This window comes from Manis pentadactyla, chromosome 9 (assembly GCF_030020395.1).
Source record: "Manis pentadactyla isolate mManPen7 chromosome 9, mManPen7.hap1, whole genome shotgun sequence".
Classification (NCBI taxonomy): domain Eukaryota; kingdom Metazoa; phylum Chordata; class Mammalia; order Pholidota; family Manidae; genus Manis; species Manis pentadactyla.
Genome location: NC_080027.1, coordinates 56,450,921 through 56,464,717, shown reverse-complemented (window position 1 = coordinate 56,464,717; position 13,797 = coordinate 56,450,921). Strand labels below are relative to the sequence as shown.

Genomic DNA, 13,797 nt, shown 5'->3' with positions numbered 1-13,797 from the left:
GCCAGGGCTCTTCTGACTTTCTACCCACGTTTTAGCAGGTGGCTTTCATCCTCATTTCTGTCACCTTATAGTACAGCATAGAGTCTAAATTCCAGGCAGGAAGAAGGGAAGAGTTAGCCAAGCCAGCTAAGCCTGTCCTCTTTTAAAGACTTTCCTGGAAGACTCACCCAGCGATTTCTGTGTATATCGTATTGGCCAGATCCAATCAGATTTGTCACATGATCACCCTCAGCTCCAAGGGAGGTTGGGAAATGTACGTTTTTTGCTGGCTACATTGCTGCTTTGAAAAAATTGGGGGAAGGAAGGAGAGCATAGATACTGGATAGTCAGCACATTTGTATTTGAGGGCATGCTGGGTGCCAGACACTGTGCTGTGCTCTTTCTGTGTGCTGTCCCTTTAATCCTCACAAGCACCCAAGGAGACAGGTACTATTGTCCCCATTTTGCAGAGGAGGAACTGGAAACAAAATAGGTCAGGGATTTGCCCAAGGTCACCCAGCTTATATGGGGTGGAGCCATCTTTTGAAGCTAGGTCTGACTGGCTTTAACCTTGTGCTCTCTGGATTTGTCATGCTCAAGAAGTATGCCGAAATGGTCACCGAAGCTCAGGAACTCCCTGCCCTTCCAAACAGTCACTGACTGATTCTGGGTGCTCACGATGATAGTGATGACCTGCATGGGAAAAGATTGTGTCATGTTCACTAAATGCCTGTGCTCTTCATGGCCAATTTCTCTGAATGATGCTGCCATTGACAGCTGAGGGGTGCTTCATTCTTACCCACCATTGTGCTAAATCGAGCATTGCAAATCTGTTTTATGACAGGTCTCCTGATTGGAGAAGTCATGTGTTAAAATTGTTGGGTTGTTGGGAATTCAGGGAGACAGGGGAAAGCCAAAAAAACCCACCAAAACCATTTTTACCTTAAATCCCATAACATAGTAAGTTAAAGGTTTAAGTCAGGTACTCTGGGGGAGTAGGGAACATTACCTTCCCCTGTATTACCTGCAGCCATAGCCGGAACATTTTGGGCATAAAGGTATCTTATGTCAGTCCCAGCAGCCGTGGGAATAGGAGCTCTTCATAACCCCAAATCGTAGGGTCTAGAAAGCTGCTGGATGGCAAGACTGCCAAAAGAATGGAGGACTACCATTCTTTTAGTCACCCTCTAAAGGTTTGTTTTGCAGTGAATGCTGGTGTTAATCTGAGAAAAGTGTTAATCATTCTCTTTATTTTCAGAAAGTAGTGGCCTGTGTGGGGGTGTGGTCCACTCATAGGTACACACACAGTAAGGACTAAGATTTATAATTATAAATTAACTCCAAGGCTAGAAAAGATGGATGGACTCCATGATTTTCCATCAGTTTATGAAAGGTTATTAAGTGTGGTTACCATGATTAAACTGGGTTTTACAGTCATCTGCTTTGATAGCAGAGGCTAATTCTCTACTATTTTCTTATACCCCTGAGTGCCCAACACAGTGAGACTATATAGATGCTCAGTAAATATATGAACATTGGTTGGTAAAGAAAGAAAAATCCCCATTACAGTTGGTCCAGCTGAGGCATTTCACGCACAATTGTTGGGTCCTGGCATTGTACAAACCCACCGTTCCCATAGGTTCTAACGTCGTACATGCAGGTGGCATATTTGTTTCACTGCCTGGCTTGTATGACAAGGTGCTGTTTACTTTGGGATGGGACTAACAAGGAGGTCCAGTTACTTAGGCCTCAAAATTGGAGTAACCACGTTATGAAGCTTCTTTGACTTGGCTTCAGTGTGACCCAGAGGTCAGCAGAGCTTTGATCTTCTAGGGAGCAGCCTTAGCACATCCCTCAGGTGGTTTTCTGACTTTGAGAGACAGTAGAGAAGATAAAGGCCAACTTAAGCAACTTGAAGTCTACCAGTTGGGGGTACATTGTTGTAGTTTTCTGGGATTAAAGGAAGAAAGGGAAAAACAGAGTTACATTATGAAACAGAGTTGTCCCTTTATGAACTTACAGTAGGAATTGCTTTTTCTTAATATGTAGGCCCCGGATATTTCTCATATGTTCCTAATATCAGAGCTTATAAACCCGCTGAGCATTAAGAATGGAGGGACCCTCAGAGATCATCATCTAAGATTTTCACTATAAAGTAATGTAATAGAACTCCTTCCACTATAAGTAACAGGTCAAGCTCAAACTAGTGTAAGTGAGGAAGAGATTTTATTAGTGCACAAGCAGAAAGTCCAAGGATATATCTGGTTTAGGTCTGGCTAAATCTAGAAGCTCAGGCCGAGTCTTCAGGACTGTATTTCCATCTGCTTTCCTGGTTGTTGGCTTCATTCTCAAATAGCTGCTTCCCATATCGTCCTAGCAGCTCAAGACCAGGTCCAAGCACAGCCCCAGAGCTAGCTCTGATTGACCAGACTGGGCAGCGTGTCAGCCCCCGAACCAGTCACTGAGACTGGAGCCGCCGCTGGACAGGGGCTAGCAGAGGCAGCCGCACCAAACCACGTGGACTGGGAGTGGGGAAGGGTGATCCCACATGAAAACTGAAATGCTGTTACCAGAAGATGGGATGTGAGGTGGGGGTCAGATGTCGCTAGTGATGGATAAAAGGTCCAAGGAAACAAGAGCTTTGGATTTTCATGGAAAATTCCCAAAGACATGGACAGTGAGGTTTGCAAATGCTTTTCTCAGTTCTCCATGCCTAAGTTAAGGCCAGCAGTCAGGCCTACACACTCTAAGAACAGGTCCTGTGTTAGGGATTGTACATTCACTTTATACTGACATTTTAACTAGCTCCCAGAGTGGACAGAATCTGCCCAGAATCTGTGCTCATTATTGGTAGCTCAGGTCCTGAGGGTGTTGCAAGGACACCTGGGGTCTAGTGTCTGAAATGTAGATGCAGCAGCATTGCCATTATATGCTTTCACGTTGAAATGAAGAACCTTCTGGTTGCTGGATCTCAAGGCCAGGATCTTTTTACCAGGGAGTACAAGTAGACTGGCTGCTGCACCCAAGGGTCCCTAGCAGTTTTGCTGGTGGTTCTGAGCTGGGCTGCATTGTGTTCCCCTTCCTTCCCGATCTAAATTCGCAAAGGTTATGGAGCCACTCTGCTGTGTCCCTGGTAACCAAGTAATGGGATTCAGACATAACTAGGAATCTCCCCCAAGGAGGTGGGGGGAAAAGTAGCTTAGAGTGGAAGATGGTTTATAGGAGAGGGGTGTTACTCTGTGCCCCAGAAGCTTTTCCTTGCCTCGGTTCACAGTCTGACCTATCACACCCACCCCATTCTTCTTTGCGATTTCCACGTTTGCCATATACGTAGGCCATGGACATGCATATGGAGAGGCAATAGAGAGCAGTGGGCTCTGGAGTCAGCCTGGGATGAAGCCCTGGCTCTACTCTTTTTTTTTATCAGTATGATTTTGGGCAAATCATTAATCTTTTCTGGGTCTCAGTTTCTGTATCTGTAAAATCTGACTAATAATACTTCAGAGAATTTTTGGTAGGTCAGTGTTCCTGTGGGTTCCTGTTTGAGCAGCTCCCTGACAAGATAGATAAGTGGTCATATAGAGGTTGCTTGTTTTCTACTCACGATCTTGGAAGAATGTTAATTATGCTGCTAAGGGCTGTGCTAAATGCCAGTGGGCGAGACCCTGAGCTCAGGAGCCTTCTGTCTGAGCTGGACTGGCCCAGACAGACAGATGGACACATAGCAAAAGGGAAGAGCATCAGAAGGTCACATGTATCCCTTATTTGTCCAGTGGTGCTTTTGGAGCCCCTGTTCTGTTCCAGTCATTGCACAGAAGTTTGGGGCATATGATGACTGGTCAGCTGGGGCTCTGGCCTGAAGGAGCTCAGTTTACTTTAGACAGGGGGTGTTTGTCTGGGGTGGCTTCCTGAAGCAGGTGACATTTAAGCCAGCTCCCAGAGGAGAAGTTTGGGAGGCAGTAAGGGACTGAGCCTGAAAGGTATCCCCAGCAGAGGGAACAGCCTATGCAAAGGCCTGGAGGTGATTTGAGTATCATGTGTTCTTTGGGGAGTCTTGGCTGCCAGCCATGCTTCTGGACCTGGCTAAAGATGCTGCTGTTGTTGCAGGGACATGGAGAAGGTGGAGCGGCAGGCAGTCCCTCAGGCCAACCACGCAGAGTTCTGTCAGGAATGTGGCCACGTGGGACCTGGACACATGCAGGACTGTCCTCATTGTGACCATGAGGACTCCTTTGGCTTTGAGAGGCGGGAGCAAGAGGAAGAACGGCACCATCCCCAGAGGGACCCGCTGGAGGGCAAGCGGGACCGGAGCAAGGCCAGGTCCCCATACTCGCCAGCCGAAGAGGATGCCCCATTTGTGGATTTATCCGGTGGAGTGAGAGGCCAGCAGGCCCAGCCCCAGCGGGCAGAGAAGAATGGCACACTGCCCGCTCCGTATGGCCCGGGAGAGCAGAATGGGACTGGCGGGTACCAACGGGCCTTTCCTCCCAGGACCAATCCTGAAAAGCACAGCCAGAGGAAGAGCAGCCTGGCCCAGGTGGAGCACTGGGCCAAAGCCCAGAAGGGGGACGGCAGGAGGTCAGTAATAGACTCGGGATTGCTGCTGCTCATGAGCATGATAACGTAGTGACATAGGCTATCATTTACTGAGCATGTGCTGAGTAAATGCTGGCCTCAGCCTCTCTGTCTCCATTATCTCATAAATCCCTGTAACAGCCCTGCAGGGAGGGGTGATCTCCCTAATGTATAGATGAAGAAACTGGGGCACACAGAGAAGTGAAGGAATCTGCCCAGGGCACAAGGATAAGTGGCCAGAGTTCATACCCAGGTCTGTGAGAGCCTCCCAAGCCCACATGCGATGACATCAGGACGCTTCTCTGTCCCCCAGAGAGTGTGCCTTGAGACACGCAGCGTGCAGATAGAAACAAGTCTTCCCCTACTTCGCTACTTCTCTGCATCGGGGAATATTTGTAGAAACTAGAGTAAATACTGATTCATTTTGAATTCCAGGCATGTAAAGAAGAGCTTAGTTAGACACTGTTGATATTAGACTTTATCATACCCATTCCTTTAAGGAGCGGTTTTTAATTATTTAGAGAGCATGCTTCTCTTGCTATTTGCAAAGCTGTGTCTGTATTTTATTATAATTTTAGTTTAATTAGGACACATTTGTGACCATGAAGAATTCAGGGTCATCCAGCTTCCCCACTGTCCCCAGTAGCCACTGTGGTTTGTCTTCCTTGAGAAGACAGCAAATCCCTGTGACCATCCTCCGGCTTCTAAGATCAACCAGCGACTGGACAGGAGATAGCAAAGCCAGGGTGCATTCAAAAAGCTCCCCAGAGGCTGGAGGGGCTGTGGCAGATGTGCCAGAGCTCAGGTTGTGTCTGCTGCAGGCCTGATAAACATGTCCTCTCTGTCGATGAGGCCCAGGCTTTTTACCTGTGGGCTCTGGAGGCAGTAGTGCTCCTAGGGGAATGGCCCAGGCCTCTTAGGGACAGGTGTGGTGGTGGGGTTGCATCTGGTCCAGGTAGGCAGTTGTGAAGGTAGATGGTAGAGAAATCACAATGGAAACCCCCTAAGCAATTGGTACACATTGTTGTAGGACAGACTAGGAGAAAGAAGGCCTTCTGGGTTGCAGCTAAGATACCTCCCCATGCCCACCTGGCCCTGGCCAGGTCTCAATTCTGTTTGTTCAAATGTTGTATCTTATGGAAAACAACTCCTGCACAAGGGCATGAGAGGGAAGCTTCTGTTCTTGGTGGGTGCTGGGTAGTCCCCTTGGGAGGTGGGTCTTAAGTGGCCGTAATGCTGGGTGAGATTGCAGAGCTGGCAGGAGTGTGTCATGCAGGTCCGCAAGGTAAGGAATTGGATTTTATTTGACAAAGCAATAGGGGAGCCCTGGAGGGTTTTAAGCAGGTAATCGATGTGATCTGATGAATAAATAATTCACAAAGAATTGCCTAGGGAGAGGCTGTTGCAGCAGTCCAGGATGGTGACAGTGGAAATAGAAAGAAATAGAGTTGAGGTACATTTTGGAGGTTTAAATAGCAAAGCTCATCAGTGAATAATTAGGTGTGTAAGATGAGAGAAAGGAAAGAACAAAGATGATCCTAGAATTTTTACTTGAACAACTGGCTGACTAATGAGGTGGGGAACAAGTCTGGGGAGAAAGAAGGGTTTCCATTATGGACACACAGGTTTGAGAAGCCTAAGAGCTGTGCAAGGGGCGATGTCATGTGGGCTACTTGGATATGGACTGCAGTGCTGAGGTCAGGGCCGGACATACTAATTGGGAGCAATCAGCACATAATTGGTACCCCAACACTTAGAAGTGAGTGGGAAGGGGTATCCGGCAGAGGAGACAATGTGGTCAGAGAGGTTACTCATGATAAATCTGGTGTTTCCTCGTATGTGTGTAACAGCTCTTAGGAACTGAAGTCCGTAGGGGCTGGCGAGGGAAGGTAAAGAAGCGACACCAGAAATAGGGGCAGGTAGGAAGGGCAAGGGTTTGGCCCTGGTGAGCCTGTATTTCCTGCTAAGGAGTTTGGATTTAATCTTGAAGGGCCATGAAAGCCATTGATGGACTTTAAGCAGGAGCCTGGCATGGTACTGTCTGTTAGGATGGCGGTCTGAAGAGTCCTGTCTGGGAAGAGGCATCAGAGTCACCTGGGGAGGTTTTTCGGGCCACCTCTCCACATCCTAGTTCTAATATAACAGGCCCACGTGCAGGGTGAAGAAATTTCCTGGGTGATTCTGGTGCACCCACCCAGAATGAGAATGGCAGTTTTAGTTACCCTTATTTAAAAAAATCTTTTATTTAAGTAATATATGTTCATAGATCAAGGATTTAAATAGTCTGACCCTCCTTCCATCCCTACTTCTGATTCCTGGCCCTTTGAGGCAACCACTTTTTAATTATTTAGTAGTTTCCCCCATTTGCCTCTCTATTTCCAAATAAGATACTTAACACTGTTCTTTCTTGATTTTTCAGTTTGAGTAAGCTATTGACATTCTACTGTAGAAGATAAAAGGACTTCAGTCTCTTATTCCCCCTTTATGTTTCCAACAGACATACACTTACCCTGATTCCAGCTTCAAATATAATTATAGCTTAATTTTTGTTTAGATCACTCATCAGTTTTTACATGATTATGGCAAAATAAATATATCTGGTCCATATAGTATATTATAATTAAATTTCATTTGTCATGCAATTTTTGTTTTCTGGTGTTGTTAATTTTCATGCTTGTAGTTTGCTCAGTTTTGTCTGTACCAATTACTAATTTATCATGAAGTTCCTGGCTAGGTGTGTAAATCTCCCTTTGCTCAGTACCCTCAACTAATCAGTGTTCCACTCACAAGGTAAAACATCCAAACAATACCAAGGGGTAAATACTGAAAAATAAGTGTCTTCCTATTTTATTTTAGCAACCTAGTCTTATTCTCTAAAGACCAATCACTGTTAAAAAGAAAGAAATCCTGTTCTTCATCTTGCTCTTTTCTCTTATCAACATATCAATATATATTATTAAGTCTACATATAGACATTTTAATGTATCTTGGCTGACTTTCTGTGTCAACACACATAGACATACATTTTTCATTTGAAAGGGAGTGGCATACTCTGTTTTGTGGATCTGTGTTGATGTTTATGCCATTGTTTACTGATGGATGGGTAGGTTGGTTACACACGTTTGCTGTCACAAACTATGCTGCAGCGAATACCCTTTCCCCGCTGTCTTTCTATCCAAGTGCAAGCGTGTTGAAGGACAAACTGCTTGAAGTGGAGTGACTGGGTCAAAGGATATACACAATTTAAATTATAGATATTACAAAATTGTCCTCTAGAGCTATTTCGGTTTATACCCTACCAGAAGTGTCCATGTTTTCCCACCCCAGTATCAGCCCTGAGAACTGCTGTTTTAGGTTAATTCCTTGCTCTGGTGACAGTGTGGAAGATGGTGTAGATGGAGAAGAGCCTGGAAAGAGAAAGTGATCAATATAGGTGGTCATGGCTCAGGCAGGCAGTGAGGAAGAGCAACATAAAAGCAGTGAGGATGGTGGGGATCGTGAGGAGGAGGGGCAGACACACAGGTGTTGAGCTTGGGTGGGTATAGGACTGAGGAAACTGATTTATCTCGGCCGGGAAGGTGGGGAGGGCCACAGGTGGAGGTGAGTTTCGCATTCAGGTTTGGCTTGGTGAGCCGGTAGTTGTGGAGCTGTGCACAAGGTGTGAGTGGGGGAGAGAGAAATGAACCTGAAGAGTAATGTGTGCCTGTGGAGCGGCCAGGTGGAGATGACCATTATAGGGAGGGCAAGTTCAGGTTAGGGAAGGATTTGGGAGGCATTGCCCTGGAGACAGAACTCCTCTGGCAGTACATCGCACAGGTGGCATGCTTAGAACAGGGGCTCTTAGTCCTGGCTGCACAGCCTGATCATCTGAGGCCCTACTGCAGAGATTTTGATTTAATTGGTCTGGGGTGAGGGCAAGGCATCAGTGTGTTTTACAAGTTCTCCAGGTAATACCAGTATATGAACCACCTGGAGAGGTTTGGTATTTACCAAGGCCTGGGTCCCATGCCCAGAAACCTGATTCTGTTGATCTGAGTTGCAGCCTAGAAATCAGGAGTTTTAAAAACACCCCCTACCCTGCTAACATGTGATGCAGCCAGGTAGCTGACAGAGGGCCAAAGAGAACCCTGAGGATCTCCAGCCCAAGGGGTGGGCCGAAGCAGTCTCTGGGACAGAGCCAGGCAGGAGACGAGAGAGGGAAGCTGGGTGTGATGAGGGGAGTTTCATTGGGAAAGGGTTTAGTCGGCAGCATGGGGTACTGCAAAAAAGGGCTTCTCCCTGGGGGTGGCGCCAAGCCTCCCTGGAAGGCACCACTCCCGAAGGAGAGTCTGGAACTTCAAGGTCTCTGCTGTGTTCGCCCAGTCTCTAAGGCCTTTGGTTCCCATGACCTTCTTGATGGGCAGACCTGAATTGCCCTTTATGGAGGTAGGATTTTCAGGTTAGGTCAGGAGACAATAACAGGAGGAAAAGACAGGAAGAAACCAGAAAGATGGCCTGGCCACTGAGAAACCCTTTGTGGCAAGGGTACAAGGAAGGACTTTGAACAGCTCTGTGACTGAGAGGCAGTTATAAACTGTTGGCTGTGAATTGTCTCTAAATAACTATTTTCTGGGAGCCCACAGACTTACATTATTCTGCTACACACAATGGCATATATTTGGGGGTGTGGGGCACATCAGAGAGCTAATGGACAAGAAGTCAACTGCAGCACGATGACAGGGCTGGGAAGGGTTGGACCTTCCCTAGGGTGTGAGATGGGAGTTTGAGCTATTCTTAACCAAAGTGGAAGGGAGACATTAAATCTGTGGGTGCAAATGGTTCCTTGGCCTTGGAGATGATTGAGCACACAGCAAGAGGAATTTCAGTCAGTGGTAGAAGCCCGTCTTAGTGGGCTGGAAAGTAAGAGTGAGGAATGAAAGACTAAGAAGGCTGTCAGCCTCCCAGTAAACAAAGTGCTCAGTGTCTCATTATTCACTTGAATCTGGAAAGGACTGCTGCTTGCATTCCCAGAGTTGTTTTTATTTTCCTTAAAGATACATTTGCAATCTCTTACAGTGAAGTAATAGGTAGGTCCATCTGCTTAGTAAAGGAACTTCCTCCATTTCAAAAGGTGGGAGAGGGCTATCTCTGCTTCGGGTTTGATTAAAACTGCTCATCTCATTAGGCTGAGCACATGAGACATTGGAATGAGGGTTATTTGGATGGTAATGTGACCTCTTATTTATGGCTCTAGACCAGACAAGGAATTCATTTCTGACTGTTCTTTCAGTACATACAGGTATTTCACATCACTGAGCTCCTTTAGAACGGCGGTTTGCCACGACAGATTGATAGACCCTTAGAATCTTATCATGACCTAAGAGATTGTTTGAAATTCTCACCTTCTGGCTTTTTTCTTGCTGTTTAAGTAATGCATACTTGCCAAATCAAAAGGTAGGGGGTGAGCGCGGAGTCGGACTCAAACATCACAGTGAGGAACAGAATAGAAAGTGAGTCCTACATGACTGCTGTGGAGATTAGGGTGAGGAATATCTACTGTACAAGGCATTGGTTGGTTATAAAAATCGGTTTTACAGTTCAGTATGACCATTTTGTAGTGGCTATATTGGCATATCCTGTTGGGTGTCTTTTGGAATAGGGAGGCCCTGTGGCACAGAGCAGGGTATGTGGGCAGGAGACTTTGAGCCTTCTTCTTGGGTATGGCTAGAGTTGGGGGTCAGCAGAGGGATCTGATGTCTGGTAAAGCTGCTCTGGGCGCTATTCCCTGCTCTCAGGAGGCTCTTTGCTTCATTTTACAACCCGACCTTCTGTGTCCTTCCAAACCATGGTGTGGCCTCTGGGGCCAGGGTTCACCACTGCACTGGAGTCTTTGGGGTCGCCCCCAAATGGCCAGCCCTGGGTGGATGGCAGGCAGTGCATGAGCAGAGGGTGCAGGCTAGAGGATGAGCAGAAGTCATGCTGGCAGGACTCCGGCCATCTGGACAGCGTACACTGGCCATCCCTCCCAGAGTGGACTACAGAGCAGACCAAAGTGGTATGCGGTGGGAGTGGAGCTAGGAAATGTTTTGCATAGTTTGGTCAGAGCAAACGATGAAGTTTTGAACTCCCCAGGGGAAGCCTCCCAACCTGGTTCCTGTCATTGCCACCACTGCGCTTTGGGGGTTCAGGCACTGCCCCTCCAGACAAACATTTCCCTCCGACTTTGGGAAATCAGTGGCAAACCCTGCCACCTAGTGGCAAGCGGACACACTAGACCACCACACTGTACAAGTTAGGGCTGAAGAGATCTTAAATTACCTTTGCTGTAATTGCAAAGATAATGATAAAAGGGGAGAAGAAAGCTATCATTTTTTTAATGACAGCTACTTCTAATTCTCAACAAGCTATTAAGTGGTTCTTAGTATCCCCATTTTAGCATAAGGGAAGTGAGAATAAAAAGACCCTTACCTGAGGTCATATAGCCAGAGAGTGATTAATTGAGACAGGTCATATAGCCAGAGAGTGATTAAATAAGACAAGTTTAAAAACCATTAGAGCGACACTGCTCAAACTTTAGCCACTTGGAGGGCTTGTTAAAACACGGGTGGCTGGGGCACAGCCATAGGGTATTTGATTGCCAGAACTGGGCTGACGCCTGATTATCCACATGTCTAACAAGATCCCAGGTGATGCTAACGCTGTGGGTCCACAGACCACACTCTGAGTAGCTCTGGCTTAGACCAATGTCTGTCATGTGGTAGGGGCCATATAGAACTTTGTCAGATAAAACTAATAGATAAAGGCAGAGTTAGGATTCCAACCCAAGGCCTGACTCTAAAACTTGTTCTCTTCTCAAAACATCATGCTGCTTCTCAGCTTAGACATTAAAGACTTAATAAAACTCCTTACTTGGCTCCTTGCCGAATTTTTCTTCCTTCTCAGAAAATAAGATGGCTCATTAGTGGAGTTTCACAATCGTATCTAGCTTTTATGTGCTGGGGTATTTGTTGAAGGCTGGTTAAGTGTCAGGGTGATCTCAGACTGTAGATGATATCATGGAATGTGAGGCACAGTTCCTGCCCCTCCAAGGATTTACAGCTTGGCTAGGGAAGCAATTTCTTGCAAGGATGTAAAGGTCACATCAATGCAGGACCTTGAAAAAGTCATAGACTGTGCAATAAATAGGTCAGAGCAAAGTGGGAGCCCCGAGGCCTGCGGCATTGCAGAAGGCCTCTGTGGAAGAGGCATAGGACAGTGTCCTGGAGAATGAGTGAGACTTGGGTGAATAGGACAAGATGAGTTTATACAGATAGGGGAGAAAAAGCAATTGTAAGAATAAGGCGAGTTGGGAAGGGAGAACCCACTTAAGTTCCTTTTGTGTATCAGACATGAAGCCTATATTCTCTTCCTTGTCTCATTCTTTTTTCATAAAAGCCTTGTGAGGTAGGTAATTCTGTCCTGATGTTACAGGTAAGGAAACTGGGACTCAGAGTAGTCAGGTAAGCTCCCTTGGGTCACATCACCAGTGGGTGATAGAGCTAGGCTTCTAACTCAGGTCTGACTACCTGGGTTAAGTTTTTCCACTGCAACTTGCTGCCCAGGTGTGCAGGAGGTGGCCGTCATTCTCAGGCTGCATCAAGTACAGGGGTGCACCTGAAAGGAGGTTCCTCCTTAAGTGGTGGGCTGAGGCACGTCGCTGCCCCAGCCTAGTCCTGGGCCCGGTAGGAGGAGCAGTGAGAAAACAGCAGGACCGCAGTGTGGGTTGAGGGCAGGTGCTAGAGGGTTGAGTTCCAGGCTGAGGGGGGAATAGGTTTTATCTCAAAGCTAGTGGGCAGCCACTGAAGTTGTTGGAGCAAGGGAGTGATCAGAGTCAAGCAGCTGACTGTGTACAGGGTGGAAACTAGTTGGGTAGATCTCAGTTGTCTGGGGGGAGGTAATAATTATGTTTACCTCTGGGGATAATGATAGAGTAGTAGAAAAAGAAGAGAACTGGTGGCAGCCATTTCCTTTAAGCACCTGCAGAACTTGGTGCTAGGATACCTGCCAGAGGGAACTCTTGGGGGACTGGAGAGCTGTGAGGCGTTTCCCAGAAATAGGTGCTGACTGACGGCAGCGGGAGAGGTCAAGGCGGTTCAATCCCATTGCACTTGAAGTGATGGGACATGGGGCAGCCTGGGAGGGGGTTTGACACTCCAAGGTTGACAGAGAAAAATGGTTTTGGAGCTCTCTGCAAAGTGAGCAACTGCCGAAGTTCTGGGTGTCGGCACTGATGGTTTTTTGGGGTTCTTACAGGCCCCCTCACATGCCTAGCTTTGTGGATTTACTCAGCTGTGTTTCCAAAGCCTGGCAGACCCCTTGCTGGTCGTCTTACCTGTCCTTCTCTCTCCTCAGCCTGCCCCTGGACCAGACTCTTCCTCGCCAGGGTCCTAGCCAGTCCCTGTCCTTCCCAGAGAACTACCAGACTCTTCCCAAGAGCACCCGGCACCCTTCAGGGGGCTCCTCGCCCCCTCCCCACAACCTGCCAAGTGACTACAAGTACGCACAAGACCGAGCCAGCCACCTGAAGATGTCAAGTGAGGAGCGCCGGGCACACCGGGATGGCACCGTGTGGCAGCTCTATGAGTGGCAGCAGCGCCAGCAGTTCCGGCATGGCAGCCCCACAGCGCCCATCTGCGCCGGCTCGCCGGAGTTCACTGACCAGGGCCGGAGCAGGAGCATGCTAGAGGTGCCCCGCTCCATCTCAGTGCCTCCGTCTCCCTCAGACATCCCTCCCCCAGCTCTCCCGAGGGTCTTCCCTCCCCGGCGGCCACACACACCTGCAGAGAGGGTCACTGTGAAGCCACCCGACCAGAGGAGGAGTGTGGACATCTCACTGGGGGGTTCTCCCAGGAAGGCGCGAGGCCATGCCACCAAGGTGAGACTCCGGGGGCTCTGCTAGGCTGCTGGGGTCCAACATCAGGGCACCGGGGGCCTCACATGGTTTGAACACAAATTTGAGCCTTTTGGAATAATGATAGAGGTAACGTTTACACAGTACTTTCAGGTGCCGGTTGCAGTATTAAAGGCTTTAATTCTTACAGGCAGCTTTATGAGGTAGGTGCTATTGTCAGGACCATTTCACAGATGAAAATTCTGAGGCATTATGGGATGAAGGGTCACACAACTAGAAGTCTGTCTGCTTGCAGCTTGGAAGTCAGGAAAAGATACCTGTGTTCAGTCAGGTCAATTATTTATAATAACCCAACTTAATTTTTACCTTTCTAA

General features: G+C 47.6%; 1 protein-coding gene across 13 annotated transcripts in view; it reads left to right on the top strand.

Moving 5' to 3' along the window:
• PLEKHA7 (pleckstrin homology domain containing A7) overlaps nt 1-13,797 on the top strand; it is a 199,780-nt gene that overhangs the window by 150,224 nt on the left and 35,759 nt on the right. For all 13 annotated transcript variants that reach the window (XM_057507426.1, XM_057507421.1, XM_057507423.1 and 10 more), the window contains 2 exons: nt 4,087-4,557; nt 12,925-13,447. In XM_057507426.1, the coding sequence (XP_057363409.1) occupies nt 4,087-4,557; nt 12,925-13,447 (994 nt within the window). The remainder of the gene's footprint in view (nt 1-4,086; nt 4,558-12,924; nt 13,448-13,797) is intronic.